The 26,511-nt window shown below is 33.1% G+C and overlaps 1 protein-coding gene and 1 long non-coding RNA gene across 5 annotated transcripts; one reads left to right on the forward strand and one right to left on the reverse strand.

Moving 5' to 3' along the window:
- The first annotated feature begins 353 nt into the window (after positions 1-353).
- LOC105776720 (long chain base biosynthesis protein 1) lies at positions 354-11,757 on the forward strand. Of its 4 annotated transcripts, none has more exons than XM_052622115.1 (15): positions 354-679; positions 2,873-3,049; positions 3,213-3,296; positions 5,144-5,266; positions 5,549-5,643; positions 6,764-6,855; positions 7,232-7,325; positions 7,627-7,699; positions 7,803-7,935; positions 8,583-8,757; positions 9,407-9,547; positions 9,627-9,722; positions 10,036-10,177; positions 10,667-10,794; positions 11,367-11,757. In XM_052622115.1, exons 4-15 carry the CDS (start codon positions 5,161-5,163, stop codon positions 11,532-11,534), a joined length of 1,443 nt encoding a protein of 480 aa, XP_052478075.1. In that variant the 5' UTR covers positions 354-679; positions 2,873-3,049; positions 3,213-3,296; positions 5,144-5,160; the 3' UTR covers positions 11,535-11,757. The 4 variants fall into 4 exon arrangements, with proteins under 4 accessions (XP_052478075.1, XP_012455034.1, XP_012455033.1 ...); XM_012599580.2 differs by having other exon boundaries at positions 2,925-3,049; XM_012599579.2 differs by lacking the exon at positions 3,213-3,296 and having other exon boundaries at positions 2,925-3,049.
- A 4,096-nt stretch (positions 11,758-15,853) lies between these two features.
- LOC128034140 (uncharacterized) lies at positions 15,854-18,321 on the reverse strand. The gene is made up of 3 exons (XR_008190247.1): positions 18,250-18,321; positions 17,110-17,194; positions 15,854-16,292 (listed from the first exon to the last, which is right to left on the reverse strand). It is a non-coding gene; the product is annotated as an uncharacterized LOC128034140 (long non-coding RNA).
- Between the last annotated feature and the right edge of the window lie 8,190 nt (positions 18,322-26,511).

Here is a 26,511-nt window from a genome sequence, read left to right on the forward strand (position 1 = left end):
TGGTGTGAAAAATGGGTTGGGGTATTTTATACTCATTTTTTTCTGATTGTTGGAAGCTCAACAGTTAAGCTTTTAAACAGTCGTTGGAGATAACTATTGGGGGAAAGCACAGCCAAAAGCACGTTCTCTTCAACACTTTTTACTAAAGCGCTCCCACATTAATGCGCTTTTACTTAAAAAGCACCAACACTAAAGTATTTTTCTGGATTAACTCCTGAAGTCGTATCCATGTCAGAGCATTTTTAGATTTTGTATCCTTACCCATTATTATTTTTAGAAAGGACTATCTCCGTAAATAATTTCGGAAATTGGCGTTTATTAGTACTAAACCCAATTATTCTACTATTTTTCTTCTCTCTTTGTTTTCTTTCTCTCTTCGTCCTTTATTGTTCTTTCTAACAAACCGCTGTCACTGCCGCTGCCTCCACACCTTCCAGCGTCTTACCTCATATATCTATTCAATCCATAGCTCCCCATTTCTTCGCCGATTCTCTCTCACTCTCGGTCTCTTTTCAAATTTTCCTGTCATTCTTTTTTAGCTTTGGGTAACCACAGGCGAAAGCACACACACGCTATAATAGGAAGAGAGTTTTTGTGAGAGAGAACCCTAAGTTTTTTTCTGCCGTTTCTGGTTTTTGTGATTTTCGAAATCCGCTGCTTCATCGGAGACTCATTTCAGGTATCAATCTCTGTTTTAGTTTCAGATCCATGCTTCTTTACTTGTATTTCAGTGGGTTTTTCTTAGGGTTTTTGGTTTTCAGCTTTAGAAATCACTGTTTCGTTCCGTCTTTCAAATCTATAGATCTCGGTATTGTTCTTCTTTTTTGTTTGTTTATCGTCTACTATATGTTGTTCTTTATTTTTGGATTGTTTGTTTCCCTCTGTTTAATATTATAGCTTTTGTTTTATTGTCTATTTCTTTTAAATCTTTGCTTAGCAGAATACTGATTGCCTAAACAAAAAGCATCCGTATGTAAATTGTTTACTGCATCTGTGTTGGCTTGATTTTAGTTCTAGGAACCGGTGGGAGTTGTGACGCATGTAGAGTTTATTTGGTAGTTTTTCTGGATGGTAATAACATGTCTTTTTAATTCGTTGTGAGTCGTGACATTCTGTTTCTTAGTTTTCTCAAAAAATCTGTACTCTAGTTTAAAAAAAAAATCTAATTGGGATGCTTGTTAATATTGATAGTAATTGACGAATTGGAGAATTTCAACCGATTTGCTAATTGCAAAGGTTTTTGTCGATTTGGGTTTCATGATCATATACGGTGGAGATTGTCATGATTCTTGTATGCATATATGTTTTCTTTTTAATACTTCTAGGTGCTTGCATTTATCAGTAAGGATTGGGTATATTTTCTTTAAAATAGTTTTGAATGGAGGTCATCAATGAACTTAGTTGGGATTGTTTGTGTTCTGTTGGGTATGATTTGCAAATGGATTTTGATTGGAAGTTTTAGATAGACCCAAGGTATCTCTGTATATCAGCTTAATGGGAAGTTTTGTGTGATTATTGATATATCCATGTGGTGAAAATACTTGGATTTTGGTTAAAGATAGATTTATATTCATCTGTGTTACCTAGCCTTACATGAAGGGGAATTGAGTTGTAATCTTTTAAGTGAATAAGTTCTAGTCACAACCCTTAGATTAACATAATTTTGATTTGCTTATTGGTTGATGGCTTTTATGACTGGAAAAAGATGTGTTGGATATATTCTCTAACGATGTCATAACCAATTTCTTCTTCATTTATTGTCTTAGTTGATTTCTCAATGCATTCTGGTTCTGAATAATTATTTTTTTTCTTTTGCTTTTTTGTTTTGGGTTAGCTTAAGGAATTTAAAATTGTCTTTGACCAATTGTTTGATAATTATTACCTTATACAAGTGCTGTTTGATTTTATTTTTCAATGTTGTCATAGTGTATAAATGTTGAGGGTTAAATATTTTAGAATTAAAAGCAAATTGACATGATATATAAACAATTTTTTTATAATTTTTAAAATTTTAAAATTAAGACTAAATTGTTATAGTGTATAAATGTTGAGGATTAAATATATTAGAACTAAAAGCAAATTGACATGATATATATACCAATTAGAAAAGCCATGTCATCGGGTGAAGAAAATATATAATCTCAAATAGTTGAATGGCTAAATTGTAATTTTTCATAGTTTAAAGATTAAAATGGAATTTCACATATAATTCAGTGACCCTCGGACCACAGTGTAGTTTAATAGCACTATAATCAAATATTCAAAACTCTGTTTGGTTAACAATGGAAGTTTAATAAAACCCAGGGTTTAGCTGCTTCCATGCTCTTTTTCTTCTTCATATCTGGAAAATATTGCTATCTAATTCAGAAGTACTTCTGGGTAAGTCTTTTTTTCTCAATTTTCTACCTTAACTATTGAGTAAATCATTAATCTTACATTCTTTTCATATTTATGTACATATATATATTTTAATGAATTCGGGTCTTCCTGGTATTCTAGATGATAGTTTATTCTTAATGGAACTTCGGATATGTGGTAAATATTTTCATTTTGGGGAGTAAATTTTCGTACAGAAATTGCAAATTAGTCCAACATCATCTGTGTATTCAATTGAATGTGTTTTCCATCTTGTAAGAATGTTGCTTATGGGTTCCTCAACGAAGATATCTTTCAATCGTTGCATTAGATGTATTCTTTGATCAACATTCTGTTGCTGTCATGCTTCATAGTCTCAAAATTATCTCGGTTTTATGGAACCTTGCTTAGGACTCATTTATGATGCATATTTTATCTCATTCTATGGTTTCTGTTTGTCTAATTGATAATAGAAAGATCCAAGGATGGTTGTTTTTTTTTTCTTTGATTCTTCTAGGTGTTGGTTTGTGAAAGAAAGAATGTTTTACGATTTTTCACTCCTTCAACAGAGAGGACTTCGAGAGGACTGGAATAAGCACTTTAGTTGCTGTGGGAGTCCGAGATATTAGTGCAACTTGGTTCTGCAACGGGTGTCTATAAAACCCTTGTAAAGTACTTGGTTGGAGTTCTGCAGGTTTGTGTACATTGTCTTGTTGTATGTAGCTGTTGCGATCTGATAAGTTGAAGAGTAATTCTTTGTTTGGTTCATAAAATGGCTATTCTGCAGAAGCAGCAAGATGATAGTAACACTGCTATTTGTATAATTTTTCCCGACCTTTTCTTTTACATCATGTTAGGATAATTTTAAAGGCTTCATTGGTGATTTCCATGTCCAACTCTGCTACCCCCTCTGCCCCCAAAGCTACTGGATCTGGCTGCGGGTATGTATGCCCAGTAATCAGATGCAAACTCTTAGATTTCACTGCTGCTGTTAATTCTGATTAGCACATTGGATTCCTCATATGGTCATTTTTTCAACCTACTTGATGCAATATAGTTAAAGTAGGCATTATCTTAATTGAAAGCTTCAATTATTTTTATATTCCTTGATCTTATTCCTTTCAAACAGAAATGATAATCATAGTACTACTAGTTTACTACTCTATTCCCGTTCTTTGAACCAAATAGAAATATGGCTCTCTCCTTTAATCTATTTCCTTATAAAATATTTCTCTTTTGTACCTCATTCCATTCCTTGAACAAGTCATGCTGTTAGTTGTCCTATTTAATCTCTGAGCTTTCAACCATGCAGTTTACCCTGTTTCCTGCTCATGATATTAAGGTTCTTTAATTGTTTGATGAATCATAAACTGTTTTCCTTCTGTCCTTTATTTCAAATGTATTAAAAGCTCTTCGATGCAAGCCTTCATCTGAATATCATCTAGCTCACTCGTCTGTTCTTTAGTCATGTCGTTAGTGCTTAATGTGCAGAATTGCTTATGTAGATAAACATATTAATTACACTGTTCTCCTGTTTGTAGCTTTGCTTGGTTTATTAATATTTTGTCCTTAAGCTAGATACTGAGTTGCACGCTCCATGCGAACTTGCCAAGTTGCATATGAAAATTTTGATTGATGAGGAAATTTTTGTATTTTTAAGCATAATAATCACTGATTCAAACATAACTTTTTGTTTTGATCACTAAATTTTGAAAAATTACAATTTAGTTATTAATGCTTCAAAATTGTTTTATTTAGGCACTCGGCTGTTAATTGACTTATCTCCTAACGGGGGTCACATGATAATTTTTAACTGGTGCAATAATAAATTTAGTCCCTAAATTTTATACTTTCTATCAAATTGACTCTAATTCTATATAAAATGTTAAAAAACTTCAAAATTCCTTTTAAATAAATTAGAAAATTCTGACAAATATATAACAATTATAAATATATAAATTTAAAGATATATATAAAACATAAAAAACAATTACACACGTAAATACATAAAATAGATAAAATAATAAAATAATAAATACATAACAATAAGAATTTTCAGTCCAACTGGTTGGTCCGGTTTCACTTATAAAGAGAACAGTCATGTGATCGTGGATTGCCGTATCCTACCTTTCTTTCTTTCAATATCGTTCTATTGTCATGTGCGTCATAAAATTCTAAATCTCCTCCTCGTGGTCGTAGTTGTCGGTTTCTTCTTCTTTGTTGTCGATTAAAAGCCAGCCAAACTCTCAAACCAATATAAATACCTATAAAATATTATAAACTGAATCAAGGATTGTCGGAGCTCGCATCAGGTACTTAACTTTTCACTTCTGTCGGTTCTTTATTTTTTAGTGATTTTGAGTTGAATTTCCACATGCCCAATTCTCTAATATTGAATTGCTTAATCAAATCTTAGTGATCTCCTAAGGTTCTTTTATTTTTATTTTTCGACTTTTAAGCTGATTAGCAGATCAATCCTTTGAAACTTTAAAATTACTCGATTTTTTCTTCTGTATCTCAACATTTAATATATAAGTTTTCTGTATTGTTGATTACTCCTTCAATATTTTGCATCATTTTTGTTTCTGTGGAATATTGTTGTTGATTTATATTAATAAACTTTTTTTTTTGTTCATTCTGATTAGTTTAGGTACTTCTTTCAAATTATGTTGGAAGTAATTGTTGTATTTTAGTCATTTATTCATTTCAAATAAATGAATTAATGTTGGATTTCTCATTGCTTTAGAAAAAAACAAAGTTCATCATCTAATCCTTTCTATTTGTGCAGTGGACTTATTGACAACAATGGAATTAGCTGCATTAAACTTAGTTAATGCCACTTTAAATTGGATCACTTTTGCTTTGGATGCCCCTTCTGCACGAGCTGTGGTGTTTGGAGTTCACATAGGCGGTACACTCTTAACTCATGTTTACATCATGCTATATTTTTCTATGTCGAATTCCCGTGTGAGTATTAGAACAGATGAGTGTCTGACACAAGAATGTTAGTTGTTCCTAGAGTTCTATGTATTTGGAGGATCCTTGAGAATCATTTCCCAATACCCATGTCTAGATACATGTCGGACATGGATGCTTCAAAAAATAAAAAAGTCAGAAGCAACATAGATCTTTTCTCTCATTCATACTTGACATGTATACATTATCTTTTATTTCTTTTTTTTTTTTATTACAGGGCATTTATTTGTGGAAGTTCTTCTTTTGGTGGTAATTTTTTTTCTGCTTTCCCAGAAAAGTTACAAACCTCCTAAGCGGCCATTGACAAAGAAGGTTTTGTTGCAATTCTACTTCTAATTAATGTTTCCATGGATAGATATTGCTTCAAGTTTATGTAGGCTTGGGTCATAATTCTTGGAATTCATGACTGCTATATTTCTCTCAAGTATTTTGTACCTAGGATTTGGGCCAATATGTCCGTGAAAACTGTTAGGCACCGGCGCTTTTTCTAACCAAAATCCTTTCTCGACCTCATTTGATTAAGGGCTGTAACTCGAAGGTTCAACAATAACAAACTATTCTTTACTACTTTAAACATAGGGATCTAAATGAGACACTTGTACTTGCAAGCTACTTGGTATGATTTGTAAACTACTCAAATTTGACTTGGACATTGTTGAGTAAAGCTCAAGCTCGAGTTATCAAGCTAATTGAATTTGAGTATCCTAATGCTTGACTTGAATGACTGAAGAGCCTAATCAAATGTTTTTATTTTAATTGGCACTGACAATTTATCTCGAGCTTGAGCATATATAATTAAGTTTGAAGCTGATCTTGGGAATCACACTTATTTTTTTTTACCAGATGAACAAGCTTAATCAAGCCTACTTAAGTGAGTTTGAGCAGGTTGATTTTTATCTTGAAACAAGCTTGAGCTTTAGAAGTAAAACTGAATCAATTTTAAACCAAAATCCCGTACTTGAATTTCGAGTTGTGCTTGGCTCAATAAAACCCCTAACTTAACATGTATGTAGATACATTGTAATGTTTAATTCTTTTTACTTGTTCAAATTGTCTTTTCAGTCTTCCACAAATTATATTTTATTAAATAAATAGTTTCAAGTTTGAATACACACGTCATCAAGGATTGTCACAAAGGGTAGCCATATAAACTTTGAGCTTTGTGTTTGAGCTTGAAACTTTCTTCTTAAGTGTTTGACGGCTTATGCTGGATCAAGTCCTTTTTGTGTTTTAAGTTTTGACAATTGATATGTTTTTTCCTTTTATGTTAAGTTAAATATGGTGCATTTGTGTCAGATGTTAACTTTGTGCCATTCTACTATTGATATGCTTTCTTCATCCTTGTAGTGTTTTACTTTTTACTTATTATTCATTTTATTTAGATGATGATGCATCAGCCTAACATTCTGAAAGGTCTCTTCGTTGTTTGTAGGAAATAGATGAGCTCTGTGATGAATGGGTCCCAGAATCCCTTATTCCTCCTATCACGCAAGAGATGCTGAGTGAACCTCCAGTGTTAGAAAGGTGAGTATAACTGTCATTTTTACATTAATTTTATTGGATTCTTTAAAAAAATATATGGTTCGAGTTTATATGCTTAGTCTGCTTTGAAGATTTGGGAGATACACATTTCAACCAAATATATTTATTTTATTTTTTCTTCCAACCAAACAAATGTGTGACACTTCCTTTTTTCAGCCCTTTATATTTTCTTCTCCATTTTTCTTTTCATCTGGAATCGTAATTATTAGTTATTCCTTAGGTTATATTTACTGATGTATGCTTTTACAATAGATTTTATAAAATTTTGATAAATTCTCATGATTTGTTATAGTAGTTTAAATACTTAAGGCTGATTTTTTTCTGAAGTGGCATAGCTTATTAGTTCATCTCTATGCAGTGCTGCAGGGCCCCATACTATAATCAATGGGAAAGAAGTTGTGAATTTTGCTTCTGCAAATTATCTCGGATTTGTAGGGCATGATAAGTTACTTGTAAGAATTGCATTGCTATTATTAATTTATTCTACCATTTGGTCGACAGGAAGAGAGAATAAATAAATAAATAAACCATATACCAAGATAGCTTGATTATAATCCTTTCTAAGTTTTCCTTGAAACATACACTTTTCTTCCATTTACCTTATCAAAGAGGTGTTTATGTAGGCTGTTAAGTAATATTAAAAGATAGTTTCGCAAAGGAGAAGCATATGTTTTAAAAAAATTGGGAAAGTTATAATGACAAAATTCTCAAGGTTTTGTTTCTTTTGGCCATGAAATAAAATGTGTTTACAAGGAATCATGTACGTCTGCGTTGGAGAAATATGGTGTTGGATCTTGTGGTCCTCGTGGATTCTATGGCACAATTGGTAATCATCAATACCTATACAGTTTTGAATGGTGTGTTTTTGGAGACTCTTTCTAAATCTTCTATAATAACAAGATTCAGATTGTGACAATTCTCTTATTCAGATGTCCACCTTGATTGTGAGTCCAGAATAGCAAAGTTTTTGGGAACACATGATTCTATCCTCTATTCTTATGGGCTTTCCACCTTGTTCAGTGCAATCCCATGTTTTTGTAAAAAGGGCGACATAATTGTTGTGTAAGTGAAAAATATCATTACCTTAAATGGATACATATATGGCTATTATCCTAGGTTTGACATTGTAAGCTGTGGTATAGATAACTTGTGAAATTTTTGGTTTTTACTCTGTCTTTTGTTCTTATTTTTTTAATTGCATGATGCACTTGGAATTCCCAAGAATGGAAATTTGATTCCCTCCTGCTTTTTGTATTCTGTGGGGCTTTTTCTTTTACCGAATTTCACAGTTAGATCATCTTACTAGTAGATGTTATTCACAGGCCAGATTGTAATATATTTTGCAATGGGCCTCCTGATATGTGAGGCCCCACCTTTACAATATTTTAAAAACTAAACTAATTAATGTGATGCATGGTTTAGAATTGTTAAGCAAAATCATAAAATTATTTACTGTAGGTAGAATGCATTTTTGTATGCTTGGAGGAAAGCATATGAAGATTGGATTTTTTGTCCTTTATGTGCATTTTGTCAGCTGCTGAATTTTGAAAGGTGTTTAGGGGCCGAAATTGTTTTTTGAGTTGTCTTATTTAATTGCACCTTCCTTAGCATAAAAGTGTACTTTTTCTTTTAATATTTCAATTTTACAGAATTTAAGGCGTAGATTTGTATCCTATTTATTAGTTACATTTTTTTTTTTGGTTATCCAGGGATGAGGGAGTCCATTGGGGAATACAAAATGGCCTCTACCTTTCTAGAAGCACCATTGTTTATTTCAAGCACAATGATATGGATTCTCTGGAAAAAACCCTTGAGAAAATTACAGCACAGAATAAGCGGGCTAAGAAATTACGGCGCTACATTGTGGTTGAATCTGTGTATCAGGTATGTCATGTCAAGTTCTCACAAATTTCAACTATTATATCCTTAGCGTGCCCATGTTGTGCATAAATAGCCGTGTTTGTAGGATTTGGCTAATAAATACAGTTGTATGACAAGAACTTGTTTGGTGCAAGTTTGTAAAATCGACATGCTTGTGGCATTGCATGTCAATGCAGTGGACTTTGTACATTCATTCCAGACGTCTTCTTCCTTGCATAATTATGATCTATCACAACATTCTCATTTAAACCATGCCCATCTTTTGTTAATAAATCAAAATCAGAACAAAATAGGATGGGTGAGTGCTATAATAAAGCAATAGTGATGCTGCAGAGAGTATATATTTTTTCTTAACGAAATTGCTTAGAATTACTTATTTGCCAAAAAGCAATTATCATTCTTTGGCTTCTTAGGGAATCATTCTTTACGGAAATTTGTTGATTGTTTACTATTTGTTTTACCCTGCTGCATGTTTGTAAAATAGTGGTACATATGAGGAGACTTGGAAAAAATGTTGGAGAGCCCTTTTGAGCAAAAAACTGTGAGGTCCAATGGTTCAAAGTTGATGATACCTTGTATTGGTCGGTTCTTACTGATTTTCCTAATTGTAGTCTCACCATATCTAATAACATTTTGTTGGTTAAATATGTAGAATTCGGGTCAAATAGCTCCTTTGGACAAGATCATCAAGTTGAAAGAGAAGTATCGCTTCCGTGTCTTACTGGATGAGACCAACTCATTTGGTGTACTTGGTCGTACTGGAAGGGGTCTCACTGAATACTGCGGGGTTCCGGTGTGTTTATATTTTTTTTAAGTTACTATTTTATAGTTGCTTTGGTTTTGTTGGTCACTAACCGTTGAACGTACTGCAGATAGAGAAGATAGACATTGTTACTGCTGCCATGGGACATGCATTGGCAACAGAAGGAGGATTCTGCACTGGAAGTGCTCGTGTCATTGATCATCAAGTATGTAGTCTATGACCTTTTAGTATTGTTGAATATTGGAAGCTCTACCTATTTTCATTCATCATAAACATTATTTTTAATAGATAGACTCAAAATAGTCAAGACTATACTAGTGGATTTACCATTTTTGTTCTGGTATTGTAACATGTATATCGGTGTGTTTGCATATTCCATCTTTTATATCAGTATTTTTCAAATGTTGTTCATATTTATTTATTTATTTATTTGTATATGTTCGTATGGTACCAACCACCCTGGATCGACTCCTAATACACTTGTAAAATGTTAATGGTAATTCTATGATTGGTGGCAGCGGTTGAGCAGTTCTGGCTATGTCTTCTCTGCATCTTTACCCCCATATTTGGCTAGTGCTGCAATTACTGCTATTGACATCTTAGAGCAAAATCCTGATCTGACATCAAAGCTGAAGGAAAACATTGGCATTTTATGGAAAGGTTGGTTTCGAGCTTAACATTTTCTTTCTTGTATGGTTTTAAGGATTTCCTTTGTTTCTGTGATGATGCTCTTCTCCTCTGGTTTCAACTTGTCTGTTACATTGGTCAGTCGTCCATAGTAGATAAAAGTACAGACGATGTTTATGATTGACAAAACCTTTTTTGGTTCTAAATAGAAGCTGAAATGTCATTAACCTCTGTAACATGCTAACATCTTGTCACAAAGCACGTCGGTGTATCTTTTAGTGCAAGCCCTTGTTTCGTAGTAGATAAAAATGCGGACAATTTTTTTATGATTATTGTATTAGTGACCAAACCATTTCCGGTTCTGAACTTGTGATAGGAATTGATATTTTTTCTTATTAATCTCTGCAATATGCTAACATTGGATCACAAAGCACGTTGTATTTTGTAGTGCGATCCTTTGTTCGGTGGTTATTGTGTAATTGACCTAATCACTTCGGTTTTGAACTTGTTGTGAAAACACAGGACTCTCCGATATCCGGGGGCTTTCAATAGCAAGCAATCCAGAATCACCGATTGTTTTCCTTGTGCTTGAAAAATCAACTGGTTCAGTGAAAAGTGACCTTCAGCTCCTCGAAGACATTGCTGATCGTGTAAGTGCACCATTCTCATGTTTCCTTCTTATTAGTAGCGGCGAGTTATATTATTCTGAATCTTTATTTTTCTTGAAATATTTGATATTTGTACGAGTATGCATATATGATTTTCTAAATCTTTATACAACTTAAAGACATTGTTGCTTTAACTCTTCATTTTCTTGAAATGCCTGTCTGACATATTTCTAGATATGTAGATGACTTGACTTTCCAAAGACCTAAGCACATAGGAAAAATTCAATATTCCTGTATCGGGAACATACTTGTATCTAACACATCTGAATTCAAGTAATACTAGTCTATGCTACTTGACTCGATTGTGAGTGCGGATATGGGTATGTTTCCTACGTCAATATGTTCAAATTTTTTCATACACTTGGAAGATCTATGGAGGGTCATATTTTCATATTCCTATTCAAATGTCTCAGTTATAGATATTTCACGGAAAATAAAAAAGTTCAGACGACATATAATTCAGACATATATTGAAATGTGACTGACATTCTCGAGTCCAGGTAACACAGAAAAGTGGATATAGATACCTGATTGAAAACATTTACATTTCACAGGCCTTGAAACAAGGATCCATTTTTGTAATGGCTTCAAAAAGATCAACTCTCGATAAATGCCCCCTTCCTGTCGGGATTAGACTGTTCGTTTCAACCGCCCATTCAGAGTTGGACCTGCTTAAGGCATGTGAATCACTCAAGCGAGTCGCAGCAGCGATGCTTAGGTGAGTGATACCCATCATATATATGTGTGTATGTATGGATTAGTATCTGCTGTCAGTATAGTTTTTTAACTTCACAAGCAGAGTTGAAAAACATGTTATATTATATTTGAAAAAATAAAATAAAAATAAGAATAAGAATAGAGATAATGACAGTTTTTTTATTCCATTTGTAGAGCTAAAAAAAAAAACCTTTACTAGCAGTGGATATGATAAATTATCCTTTTCAAGATTTTGTTTTTACTGCATTGGAAGATTTTTCTGTGAAATTGTTACTTTTTCTTAAATTTTCTCTAGCAAGAAAACAAAATGTAACTACAATTTAAACGTGTTACTTTATTTTTATAATTTGTTATAATTTGTTGTAACAACATTAAATGGATGTATATATCTCCTTTAAACATATTAAAGTAAAGAGATAAAAGTCTTTACTTCATTTATAATCAGGAGATCGTTAAATGGAGTAATTAAGAAAACTTAGTTCATTGAATGTAATACATTTACTAAATGAATGTAAAGGAGCCTATAAATAGCACATTGTAAGTGAATTAAATAGTGAAAATTTTCTTGTATTTTTCATTCACTTTTTACTTATTATTATTGTTTTATTAATTTTTCTATAACACGTTATCAGCACGAGCTTTTATGAGTTCATAGTGAAGTTTGCGTCATTTCCTTTATATAATTTTCTCGTATAACTCCCATTAAACTATATGCGTGATTATAATGTCAAATCTTGCTAAACTTGAATTTGCAGTCTTAGACATATCAGGCAAGAATTATTTGTCATGGGTGTTAGATATTAAAATTTACCTAGATGCTAAAGGTCTAGAAAATACTATATTAGCAGATAAAGAAGCATCTAATCAAGATCATGTAAAAGCAATGATTTTCATCCATTATCTACATGAAGGATTAAAAGTGGAATATTTCACTGTGAAAGACCCTATTAAGTTGTGGAGAAATTTGAAATAACGATTTGACCATTAAAAAACGGTGATATCTCCTATAGTTAGTTATGATTGGATGTACTTACGGTTGCAAGATTTTAAGACTGTAAGTGAATATAATTTAAAATTTTTCAAAATTAGTTCTCAACTAAAATTATGTGGAGAAAACATAGCTGATGATGATTTGTTAGAGAAAACATTTTCAACTTTTTATGCAACTAATGTGCTCTTGCAGCAGTAATACTGTGAAAAAGGTTTTAAAAGGTATTTGAAATTAATTTCATGCCTTTTGGTGGCTGAACAAAATAATGAGTTGTTGAAAAATCATGGAATTCGTTTCACTGGTTTTGCACCATTCCCTAAAGTGAATGTAGCAATTGTTGAAGGAAAAGCATATGGAGACAAATTTTGTATTCCAAAATGATGAAATGGAGGCAAAAGATAAAGATATTCACTATAATACTAAAATTGACCATGCCTACGAGGGTGATAAATTTAATGACCTTAGTAACATAATTCACCTAGATGTTGCAGTTTTTTTGGGAATCATTAGAAAAATTAATGTTATTTTGACATTTTTATGTTGTTTTAAGTATGCTTTATTTTCTTGCATAAAAAATAATTTATATATTTAATAAATATTTGCAATGTTTCTTATATTATATTTTATTTGTTTGATGAAGAATATAAATCATTCAACAAAATTTTGATAGACCCAAAATCAATGCAGACATGTATCTTGCAGATAGTGCTACAACACATACGATACTCAAAGATAAAAACTATTTTTCTCATTTGACAATGAGTAATGCCCATGTTAATACAATATCGGGTAGTTCAAAACTTATTGAAGGCTCTGGAAGAGTTATTATATTATTACCTAAAGGTACAAAATTTGTCATTGATGATGTTTTATATTCCACTAAGTCTCAAAGAAAGTTATTGAGTTTTAAATATATTCGTCTTAATGGATATCATATTGAGACTATAAATGAGAAAAATATTGAATATCTATATATTACAAATGTTGAATGTGGAGAGAAATATGTTTTGGAAAGGCTACTTGCTTTTTCATCAGGTTTATATTATACACATATTAGTGCAATTGAGTCACATGTTACTACAAACCAAAAGTTTGTAGAATCACATGCTTTTACTATTTGTCATGATTGATTAGGCTATCCTAGATCTATTATGATGCGAAGAATCATCAGAATTCAATTGGACACCCATTAAAAAACCAAAAGAGTCTTGAATTCAATGATTTATCTTGTGTTGCTTGTTCTTAAGGAAAATTGATTATTAGACCATCACCAGTTAAAGTTGGGATTGAATCTCCCACATTTTTGGAACGTATTCAAGGTGATATATGTGGGCCTATTCATCCACCATGGGAACCATTCAGATATTTTATGGTATTAATAGATGCATCTAGTAGGAGGTCACATGTCTTGATAATGCTGGTGAGTTTACATCCCGAGCTTTTAATAATTTTTATATGTCAATTGGGATAAAGGTTGAATATCTTGTAGATCATGTTCACACACAAAATGGTTTAGCTGAATCGTTTATCAAACACCTCCAACTAATAGCTCGACCATTGCTTATGAGAACAAAACTCCCTGTTACAGCTTGGGGATATGCTATTTTGCATGCAGCAACACTTGTGCGCTTAAATCCAACTAGTTATAATAAGTACTCCCTATTATAATTGGCTTTTGGTTAGGAGCCAAATATTTTCCATCTTAAAATTTTTGGATGTGTAGTATATGTTCCAATTTTTCACCACAACGTATAAAGATAGGTCCTCAAAGGAGTTTCAGAATATATATTGGTTATGAATCTCCTTCTATGATTAAATATGTTGAAGCATTAACTAGAGATTTATTTACTGCACGATTTATTGATTGTCATTTTGATGAAACAACATTCCCAACATTAGGGGGAGAGAAAATATAACTGATAAAAGAAATTACATGGAATGGATCATCATTATCTCAATTAGATTCTCGCACAAGTCAATGTGAACAAGAAGTTCAAAGGATCATACAATTACGAAACATCGCCAATCATCTGCCAAATTCATTTACTGACCTAAAGAGAATTACAAAATCTCACATACCAGTTGAAAATACTCCAATACGAATTGATATCCCCAAAGGGCAAATTGTTAGTGCTAATCCACGCCTGAAGCGTGGAAGGCCAATCGGTTCCAAAGATAAAAATCTTCGAAAAAGAAAATGATCAATTATTCAAGATGATAATATTGTGGAGGCAAGAGCCCAAGAAGAGGCCAAAGATATAACTAATCAAAAACTCCTAGAAGAGGTTCAGGTACCTGAAAATGGTGATAACGAAGAAATCTCAATAAGTTATGTTACTTCAAGAAAAAGATAGAAATGAAAAAATATAGTTGCTGATAACAATTTTGCTTAAATGTTGCTATTGAAATAGCAAAAGAAAATGAGGATTCTGAGCCTAAATCTATTGAGTAATGTAAAAATAGAAATGATTGGTCAAAATGGAAAAACACAATTCAAGCAGAATTAAATTCACTTTCTAAACTGAGGTTTTTGAACATCTAAATATGTAAAGCCAGTAGGATATAAATGGATATTTGTGCAAAAACGAAATGAGAAAAATGAAGTCGTAACATATAAAGCACGACTTGTAGCATAAGAATTTTCACAAAGGCCCGACATTGATTACGAAGAGACATATTCTCCTGTGGTGGATGCAATCACGTTTAGATACTTTATTAGTCTGGTAGTACATGAAAAACTTGACATGCGTCTAATGGATATTGTTACAGCCTATTTGTATGGTACATTTGATAGTGAAATTTATATGAAAACCCCAGAATGATTTAAAATCCCTAAAGGATATAGAGTTTCCCGAAAAAATTGCTCAATCAGATTAAAGAAAAGTTTATATGAATTAAAACAATATTGATGTATGTCGTACAATTGTCTTAGTGAATATTTGTTAAAAGAAGGTTATAAAAACGATCCAATCTGCCCATGTGTTTTTATAAAAAGGTCTGAATCAAACTTTGTGATAATTGCTATTTTTGCTGATAATCTAAATATTGTTGGAACTCCTGAAGAGCTTCAAAATAAAATAAATTATTTAAAGAAAGAATTTAAGATGAAAGATCTTGAAAAAACAAAATTTTGTCTTGGCCTACAGATCAAACATTTAAAAGATGGAATTCATGTCCATCAGTCAACTTATACGAAAAAGATCTTAAAGAAATTTTATATGGATAAAGCACATCCATTGAGTACCCCGATGGTTGTACGATCGTTAGATGTGAATAAAGATCAATTGCGTCCTTGAGAGAACGATGAAGAGTTTCTTGGTCCTAAAGTACCATATCTAAGTGCCATAGGAGCATTGATGTATCTTGCAAACAACACAAAACCTGTAACACCCCTTACCCGTATCCGTCGCCGGAATAGGATACGAGGTATTACCAGATTTTACTGTTTTTTTTAAAAAACTCAATATAACCCCTTTATAAATATCTAATCCTCCCTGCAAATTTTAAACCGAGACCAAGCCAACACAACCAATCCATTTCAACATATTTTCAAGATAGATTTTTTGTATTCATAAGATAACCTCATCACATGCCAAAACCAAAATTTGTTAGCCATACCAATGGCTAACCATACATTCATTCCACATTAACATCTACTTTACTAGCTTATACATGCCATTGATTTCCAAAATAAAGTTTCTTTATGTGCCGAGATCTTGAGGTTGATAGTGTGATGCTTCTCCGACCAAATCCGACCTCCGAGCTCTTAACACTACAAAACAGGGGAAAAAGAAACAGGGTAAGCACTTTGTGCTTAGTAAGCTCATGTAACAGGAATTATACTTACCTAATATTTTTAATACAATGCAATAAACATTCATACATCCATTCAACACATTATTCCCCTATCATGCACAAACTCAACATTCAAGTTAGTTCAATAATTTCCATGTATCAATAATATATATCATGATTGATGAGCTCATCAATTCCATGGTTTCCATTTCCTTGTTATTTTTCCATATTTATCCCGTTGAACTACTTGGAATTTCGATGGATTTTCAGAGGTACACTTTAGTGTACTAATCCGGATCCGTCAATTCATATTCATGTGCGCACATTTCTATTTCAGAGAGCACACTCCCGCGAACCTCATCCTTACAGCGGGATTACCAGTCCAGGCTAAATCCCCTGTAATATAAACTCATAGAGTATTGTCGGGATTACCAGTCCAGGCTAAATCCCCTGCAACGACAATTACTCTAATGAGCTTGGATCTGAATTACCAGTCCAGGCTAAATTCAAACCCTAATTCGGGTTACCCGTCCGGGCTAAATCCATTTTCCACATATTCTTTGGGAGGGCTATATCAGGATAGGATCACCCGTCCGGGCTAGATCCTTTTTACCGTCAATTCCTTTTCAGAGATCCATCGAATTTTCCTTTCATTCAACCTGGATTTATTTCCTCTTTTCATCAAGAATATCAATACTTCATCAGTTATCATACAATAAACATCCAAATCATATTCACATCAATAACAAATATTTCAAGCATTTATGAATATAATTCAAGTTACACGAACTTACCTCGATACTTGTTCGTAAATAAAAATCTACTAATCCCGAACTTTTTCTTTTCCTCGATCTAGCTTCAGATTTGAATTTTTCAGATCTAAATAAATAAATTTAATCATTAATCTAATACATTTCATGTTCATATGTAACATTCTCTAAAATTCCATTATCATTTATAGTGCATTAAAAGCTGTTTCACTGAGTCATAGTAACTAAATTATTTATATCTTGAGCTACAGAACTCCAAATTAAGATCTGTTAATTTTTCCTGAAACTAGACTCGCATATCTTCTTACCATAAAATTTTCATAATTTTTATCCTAGCCAATAAGTACAGTTTATTCTTTAAAGTTTCCCCTATTTCACTTGTTGACAGTTCCGACCCCTCTTCACTAAAAATTAATTATCTCATTGTACCGAATTCGGATGATGTTTCCATTTGTTTCTTCTGAAAATAGACTCATTAAGAATTCTAACCATATAAATTATAACTCATAATAATTTTTTTTACAATTTTTAATGATTTTCCAAAGTCAGAATAGGGGAACCCGAATTCATTCTGACCTTGTCTCACAAAACCTATTATATCTCATGATTTACAATTCCATTGATTAAACCATTTCTTTTATGAGAAACTAGACTCAACAAGCTTTAATTTCATATTTTATTCATCCTCTAATTCGATCTCTACAATTTTTGGTGAATTTTCAAAGTTAGAGTACTGCTGCTGTCCAAAACTGTGTTAGTGTATAATGTTAATTACCATTTTTCCTAAACTTTCAATAAATGATAATTTCATCCCTACTCAATTAACCTCTCAATTGAGCTGATTTTTCTCAATTAACAATCCCATCACTTTAAACCACTTTATAAGCTTTGGAAATCAGAATTTTAGTACTAGACTTTAATTCCAAACTTTTTCACAATTAGGTCCTACAAAACAAATTTCTATTGAAATTACCTAATAAAATCATCTCATAAATAAGTTAAAGCTTAAATTTCATGCTATTTCATCATAAAATTCCAGCACATATTCATAGCAACTTTCAAATTCATTCATAAAATCAAAAACTAATGAATTTAGTAATAGGACCTAGTTGTAAAAGTCTTAGAAACACAAAAATTACAAAAAAAAGGCAAGAATTAACTCACTTGGGGCAAAAATTATGAAAAACCAGCTTGAAGAAACCCTTAGGACGTTTTTGGCTGATGGGAATGTAGAAAAATAAAGAGGAATCTAGATAATTCCACTTTAGTCCTAACTTTTAAAGCAAATTTTGCAATATTCCAATTTTACCCTTAATTCTTCAATTCTCCTGATTTTTCTCAGCGTATGCCGCCCAAAATATCTCCTTTTGGGGTTATTTTCAATTTATGTCCCTTCTCATTTAACAATTGAGCTATTTAATCCTTCTAGTAACTTTTACACCTTTTCAATTTAGTCCTTTTTACGTAATTGACTACCCAAACATTAAAAATTTCTAACGAAACCATATTACTAACACTTCACAAATATTTCTAAAAATATTTTTGACTCAGTTTTACGAGATTGAGGTCTCGATACCTTATTTTTACTCAATTTCTTCAATAATTTCTTTTTCTAACTAACCACTAAATCGGTAAAATTTTTCTATCAATATTTTCATACGATTTTCCTATCATACCAATATTCATGTAAAAATATTAAAATAAATTTCTCTTTAAATCGGATTTGTGGTTACGAAACCACTATTCCGATAGCCTTGAATTTGGGCCATTACAAAACCTGATATAGCTTTTACTATAAACTTGTTAGCAAGATTTAGTTCTTCTCCAACACGTAGATATTAGAATGGAATTAAACATGTATTTAGATATCTCAAAAGGACCATTGATATGGGGTTATTTTATTCAAATGATTCAAAATCCATATTAGTTGGTTATGTTGATACTGGATATTTATAGGATCCACATTAAGGTTGATCTCAAGCAAGATATTTATTTACATGTGGAGGTACTGCCATATCATGTCGTTCGACAAAGTAGACATTAGCTGCTACTTTTTCAAATCATGCTGAAGTAATTGCAATGCATAAGGCAAACCGAGAGTGTGTTTGGCTAAGGTTATTAACCCAACATATCCAGAAGATATATAATTTGCCTCTACAGGAAAATATGCCAACTATCTTATACGAAGATAATGCAACATGTATAGCTCAATTAAAGGGTGGTTATATCAAAGGTGATAGAACGAAACATATTTTACCAAAATTATTCTTCACTCATGATCTTGAGAAGAAAGGTGACATAGAAGTTTAACAAATTCGTTCTAGTGATAATTTAGCAGATCTTTTTACCAAGGCATTGCCAACTTCAACATTTGAAAGACAACGAAACAAGATTGGAATGCGTCGACTCAAAGACAACGAAACTAATTATTGTTTTTCAAGCTATTAATGTAACAAATTAATGTAACTAATTTTTCTCTAACATAATCCATCGGAGCTTATTAATTTTTCTATAACATAATTTAAATTAATGTTTGTCATCTTTTCAAGCTATATATTTATTTTACGTTGTTAAATTAAGCTTTGTAATCCATATGTTGAAAGTGTATTTTCATGTGTAGGAATTAACAAGTTGGTATGGTGATTATTTTGTATCAATTATTTTCTCATGTCTTGTTTAAAATTTCCTTGAACAACGTAATATAATATTATCAAGGATTTTGGGTTTCGAATAGGATGTTAATTTTGTTAATTATATGTTTTATAAAATTAAATTAAATTAAATCAAGTTATATATATATGCTCTTTCTGGGGTTTTAGATAAAAAAAAGAACCCCATTTTTTTGAAGGGTCATTGGGTTTTTTTTTAATGGTTGCCTCTAAAAGAAATGCACTTTCAGGGGCCTTTCCTTTTTGTTTCACTTTCCGCTGAAGTGACTTTTTGTTGGGGGAAATGACCGCTTACATTGAAGGCTGTTGTTTCGGTTCATCTATTTTAATTTAGTAATAAAAAGATATTTTTATTTCAATTTTAGTTATAAAAATAATGCTCTAAACATTCAACCCTCAAATCTTAGATTGAGTTTATCAGAATATTTTTTAAAAACTAATCTTTTGTCTTGTAAAGAATTATTTCTCCTGAATCCATCGTCCTCTTGAAATTTCTCATTTATTATTGAAAACACTTGGTTATAAGAAACTTTTTAAATATAGAAGCAGCAAACTGAAGTATTTCCTAAACAATAGCATTGGCTGCACTTGGGTACAATAATCATTCCCAAAAGTTTGTTTCAATGTATTTGAAGTGATTTGGAAGAGGAATCTAAAAAGCCATCAATGGATAATTTCTCAAAATTTAAATGCTTTTGGACCAAGTACCTTTCGGAATCGGCATTATCCGCAAACAAAACAAGATTGGATAAATGAGCAATCGAAGAGAAGTCAAAGATTTGATTACACCCACTCAGTTTTAGAGTTGAGGATTGAAGTAGATGTTTTACCTAATTCTCAATTTGAAACCATGCAAACTGCAACCATAGAAATAAAATTTAGTTATAACAATGGTTTGTGGTGGCAGATGAGCCAAACCAAACATGCAATTGCCTCCATTCTTGAAGTTCTCAGTCCTCCATCTTCAACCCCTATATACTCTCCTCTTCATTCAAACCCCAAGAAATCTCATTACCAGCTTCGTTTCCGATTCCAACGGCGCAACGGATATAATCATACATTTCGGCAAACACAATGGTAAGATGCTCGGAACTCTCCCTTCCAATTATCTCCGATGGGTTTCGAAGAACCTCCGTGCCCGCAATTATGAACGGTGGGCGAAGTTAGCTGATCAAGTGCTCGAAGACCCAGTTTATAAGGGTAGAATCGAGTGGGAATTTGCTGAGAATGTTTTGAGTGGAAACAATGCGAAAGGGATTGCGGCTAAGGATGAGAGTTCGGTGTCGTTATTGGAAATGAGTGAAAGATTTGGTTGGAGTAAAGTTTAAGTTCGAGCTTCTTGGGACTAGTAATGGCGGAAGGTTACCGAGAATCGAGGGTAACAATGGGGGAAACGACAATGGAGGAATTAGGGAAGGTAAAGAAGGGAAGAAAGTGAGATGTGAAGATGGGGTTTTAGCGGAAAAAAGGATGGAGAGGAGGGAAAGGATGAGGCTGAAGAAAGAAAGAGTTGGGGTGGTGCTGGCGGTGACTGCGCCGGTGGTAGTGTTAGGTTGGAGAGGAATCAAGGGTCTGGTAAAGATCAGACGGTGGAGATTTTCAATCGATTTCCTGGTCGTGAAGCTCTCTTGAAGAAGCTACTAAATAACCGTAGAGGATTTTTGTGATATTTTCTATATTTAGTTGTATTTTTAGAACCATGGAGAAAAAATTCAAACCAATATAGAATTGATAGATTGAAATACGAATTTAATCCATTTTTTTTTACGTAATTCAATTATAAATTAATATTGGGTACATCTAATTATTCTTTTAGTCACTATAAAATAGTTTTCTTTGGTCACCGAAAAATAACGTGATAGCTTTTAACCTTCAATATTAATACATCGTATCAATTTAATCTTGATTTTAAAAATTTTAGCGTTCGACATTTACACCTTTTTTTCTTTCTAATTTTGCTTTTCTCTTGTAATTCTTTCACTTGAAAAGCTAAAAATATAAATATATGAATTAAATTTGATCAAAACTATACAAAAAATGAGAACACTAAAAACCTAAGATAATAACTTTCATCTTTTCTCAAGTATTTTAAAACCCTCGTGTCACAAATAAAAATAAAATTACAATAAAAGATCAAATTACACAATATGTAAATGTTGAGGGCTAATTTTTTTTTGAAATCAATACTAAATTGACACAATATATAAATGTTGAGGATTAAATTTGCTATTATGCCAATTTTAAAAGTTGTCAAGTTATCTTTCTGTCAAGTAATTTATGGGTGATAAAAAGAAAAAATTGAATAGTTGGGTAACTATTTTGTAACTTTTATAGTTGGATGACTAAAAATAAATTTACTAATAGTTAAGGGACTACGTCCTAGTTTACTCTAATTATATATATATATATATAAATTAAGGGTAAATTACCTAACATCACTAAACTATTAGTAAGTTTATATTTTTTCACTTAAGTTCAAAAGTTACAAAATTGTTCTGAACTATTCTAAAGTTTTCATTTAAACCGTTAGGCTATTAAAATTGTTGTTGTATACGGTTTTCTATTTGCACTACTTGCACCAATAGAAAAAATAAAGCATTACATTAATAAGAAATTAATAGTTTATTAACTTATTTAATTTGACATGTAGCTAGGAGAAAAGATAAAAATAAAAAGAGGTGTGTTTTAGTGTTCACATTAATAATTTGTATGAAATTAAAATAAATAAGATTTTTACCAATAATATTAAAGGCTAATCCTTTAATTTTGTTGGGTATATTAAAACACTTCCTACACTTAAAAAGATAAAAAGCTCAAATGTTATAATGAATTAAATATTTAAAACCCTAATTTGGTAAATATTTTTAGGTAAATTAATCAATAATCACTAATTCATACAAAATTTTATTTTGTCACTAAATATTAAAAGTTACAATTTGGGCACTTTCGGTTGTTAATGACTTAACACCTAACAGAGGTGACATGATAATTTTAATTGGTCTAATAATAAATTTAATCCTTAACTTTTATGCTTTCTTTTAAATTGATTCTAATTTTAAATAAAATGATAAAAATTCAAAATTATTTTTAAATAAATTAGAAAATTCTAAAAATATATAACAATTATAAATATATAAATTTAAAATATATATAAACACATAAAAAATTATACACATAAATACATAAAATAGATAAAAGAATAAAAATCATAAATACATCAAAATAAAATTTTTTGATTAACGGAAATTATTAAAATGAAAAAAAAAAAAAACTTGTAGGCCTTCCTTCTTTTAATTTTCCACTTCGAGGCCTTTTATTTCATGCACTCTGTTGTGAGCTGAAATGTTAGCCAAAGAATTTTAAAAGCTAAAGTCAAAACAGGGAGTTTAATGAGTAGTGATACGGAGCGTTTTGTTATAACAGATTTTGTCCACGTCATTTCTTTCGTTGTAATCTCTTTAAACCTGCATGTTTTGCATGGGAAGCATTATTCAAGGAATTATTCAACAAACATCTTTATCTCTCTCTTTTTTCTCTCTTCTTCTTCAAATCTCTCTCTGTTCCTTATTCGTTTTCTCTCCCGCATCAAGGGTATCAGAGCTTTCACGATTCCTTTTATGACCGGCGAAGGTGTCTCGACGAGGTTGCAAAAGGAGGTGGCAATATGCAGCAGGAACTTTCGAAAATGCAAGAGGAAATCGCGCAATTGAAGACCAGAATGGAGACCAAAATGGATACCTGACTGCAGGATTTCAAAACCGAGCTTAAGGGTGATTTTCAAGCTTTGTTGGCTCAGTATTTTGGACCACCACCAATTGGGTCGTCAGCAAACGTTCCACAGGACAAAGGGAAGGGGGTTTTGGGAGTTCCTCCGAGGTTCTTACCTAAGAATGCCGAGCTACTTCAAATGCAGACAGACCCTTTGGTTTCTGATGGAGGTAATGTACAGATAAAGAATTCTTCGTTTGCACTGGGAATTTCTGCCCTACTTAGCCGATTAGAATGTCCCAAGTTTGACGGCACCGATTTTCGGGGATGGTGGACCAAGTTGGAGCAATACTTTGAAGCGGAAGGTACCCCTGATGCTTGTAAGGTTCGCCTTGTAATGTTGAACTTGGAAGGCCAAGCGTTGGAGTGGCATCATTTCTATTCTCAGCGTCATAGAGATCTGCACATGCTATCTTGGCCGGCGTATATAAAGAGTCTTCAGGATCGTTTTGGCTGCGGGATTTTCGGGGATCCGATGAGGGAGTTGGTCAACCTGAAACAACAAGGTACTGTTGAGCAATTTCAAGATTTTTTTGTCGGGTTACTAAATCAGTTACAATTGCCTGAATCATATGCTCTTAGTATTTTTATGGGAAACTTGAAAGCTGAAATCGGTCATTATCTGGATCTATTTGCCCCATCACGCTAATGGAAGCTTTCCAGTTAGCTAAAAAAATTGAAGTTCTCGTTTCGAATTCGGGAAAAGGGTCTACAACTTTTTGTGTTACTTCTCCTAGAAATTTTAGCAATGCTTCTATTATATCAAGGCATACCTCATTTCCAACGAAATCTGTAGCGAGTGGCTAGTCCCCTATTAGGGTCTTATCCAACAACTCCGAATCTAAGAGCATATATCCAGTATTGATGGCAGAAAGAAAACAGAAAGGCCTTTGTTTCTGGTGTGGGGTTAAATATGATGCAGGACATAAATGCATGAAATCCTAATTGTATCAAGTTCTATTCGAACCTCACTCCAATGGTGAGAATGAGGACTTTCAAGAATGCTTTGACAAGTTAGAAGCAAGCGAAACTGAGGAGGAAGGGATTCAGTCACCTACAATTTCCTTGAATACCTTGACGGGGTTGCAAGGACACAATACCATGCAAATGGCTGCTACAGTGGGGACCAATGTAGCTATCATATTGATCGATTCAGGGAGCACACATAATTTTGTTGACTTGAAACTGGTCAATAGATTGTCTCTGCCAGTGGTGCGTCAAGACCAGCTGCGAGTATCTATAGCAAATTGTAGTAGACTGTTTACTCGAGGGCTCTGTAAAGGGGTTTCGTGGAAGGTGCAAAACCATAAGTTTACAACTGACTTTATGGTGCTATTTTTAAAGGGGTGCGATATGGTATTAGGTGTGCAGTGGCTTTTGACTCTTGGAGACATTATTTGGAATTTCAGCTCATTAACCATGCAGTTTCAGCTAGCAGGGGAATCTTGTGTTCTTCAGGGCATTATGCCTGGGTCCCTAGCAGCTGGCAATAAGGGCTCACATCCGCGATGTTTCACAACTATGGGGCAACTAATGGGACTTTTTTCAGCTATTTTGAGCTCTCCTGAACAAATGACACTCTCCACTACGGAGGACAAGAGCCATGCGAACCAGCTTCAAGAGCTGTTAGGGAGTTCGATGATGTATTTCAGGTCCCAAAGGGGTTACCACCTCGCAGGCTGCATGACCATAAGATTCCATTAAGGGATGAAGGAGCAGTAATCAAAATCTGGCCTTATAGATATCCAGCATTTCAAAAGAATGAAATGGAGAAACTCATCCAAGAGATGTTGCAAGTTGGAGTTATTCGTGATAGCACAAGCTCGTTTGCCTCCCCTATTGTCATGGTTAAGAAAAAAGATGAGAGTTGGCAATTATGTGTGGATTATAGACAACTAAACCAGCAGGCGATCAAGGATAAATTTCCTATTCCAGTGATTGAAGAGCTACTGGATGTACTAGGGGAAGCCAAGGTGTTTTCTAAATTGGACTTACGATCCGGTTACCATCAAATTCGTATGTGGGAATCTGATGTACACAAAACGGTATTCTGCACACATGAGGGACACTATGAATTCTTAGTAATGCCCTTTGGCCTCACTAATGCACCCTCAAGCTTCCTGGCCCTTATGAATTCAATTTTTAAAGCCTTGCTACGGAAATTTGTGTTGGTTTTTTTTTATGACATACTCATTTGTTCAAGTTCGTGGTCTGAACACTTGCAACACTTGAAGGCGGTTTTGTTAATTCTCAGGGAACAGCAGTTGTATGCTAACAAGGCCAAATGTTGTTTTGGTTCTTCTCATATCCAATATCTGGGACACATTCTGCAGGAGGGTACAGTTTCTATGGACAATTCAAAAATTGACTGTATTTCTGCTTGGCTTGTCCCTCGATCAGTAAAAGAACTGCGTAGTTTTCTTGGCCTCATAAGGTACTATAGACGGTTTATCAAGGATTATGGGGTGATCGCTCGACCGTTGACTGAATTGTTAAAAAAGAATGGGTGGAATTGGTCTGACAAATCAACTGAAACTTTTTTGGCACTCAAGGAAGCTATGAGCTCAACACCCATTTTGGCACTACCAAATTTTTAGCTAGAATTTGTGGTAGATACTGATGCTAGTGGGGTGGGTATTGGGGCAGTTCTACAGCAGCAGGGTAGCCCATCGCTTTCTTCAGCAAAGCTCTTGGGGTATGCCATCAAGCGTTGTTGATTTACGAGAAAGAGATGATGGCAGTCCTGCTGGCGGTGCGGAAGTGGCATCCTTATTTGGTGGGACGGCATTTCAAAATCCGGACAGATCATCAGAGCTTGCATTTTCTATCTGAGCAAATGGTCATTACTCCTTTCCAGCAGCGTTGGGTCGTGAAAATGCTCGGCTATGATTTCAAAGTGTCCTACAGAAAGGGATCAATAATAAGGTTGCTGATGCTCTCTCTCGATATCCACAGTTTGACCACTGCCAGTACTTTCAGTTATCAACTA

The sequence above is a fragment of the Gossypium raimondii genome, chromosome 10, assembly GCF_025698545.1.
Source record: "Gossypium raimondii isolate GPD5lz chromosome 10, ASM2569854v1, whole genome shotgun sequence".
Classification (NCBI taxonomy): domain Eukaryota; kingdom Viridiplantae; phylum Streptophyta; class Magnoliopsida; order Malvales; family Malvaceae; genus Gossypium; species Gossypium raimondii.

Excerpts from the sequence above, each read along its gene's own strand:
- LOC105776720 (XM_052622115.1), top strand. The coding sequence starts at position 5,161 with ATGGAATTAGCTGCATTAAACTTAGTTAATGCCACTTTAAATTGGATC. Across the intron at positions 5,644-6,763 it reads AGCGGCCATTGACAAAGAAG|GAAATAGATGAGCTCTGTGA; the intron begins GTTTTGTTGCAA and ends CGTTGTTTGTAG. Across the intron at positions 7,326-7,626 it reads TAGGGCATGATAAGTTACTT|GAATCATGTACGTCTGCGTT; the intron begins GTAAGAATTGCA and ends TGTGTTTACAAG.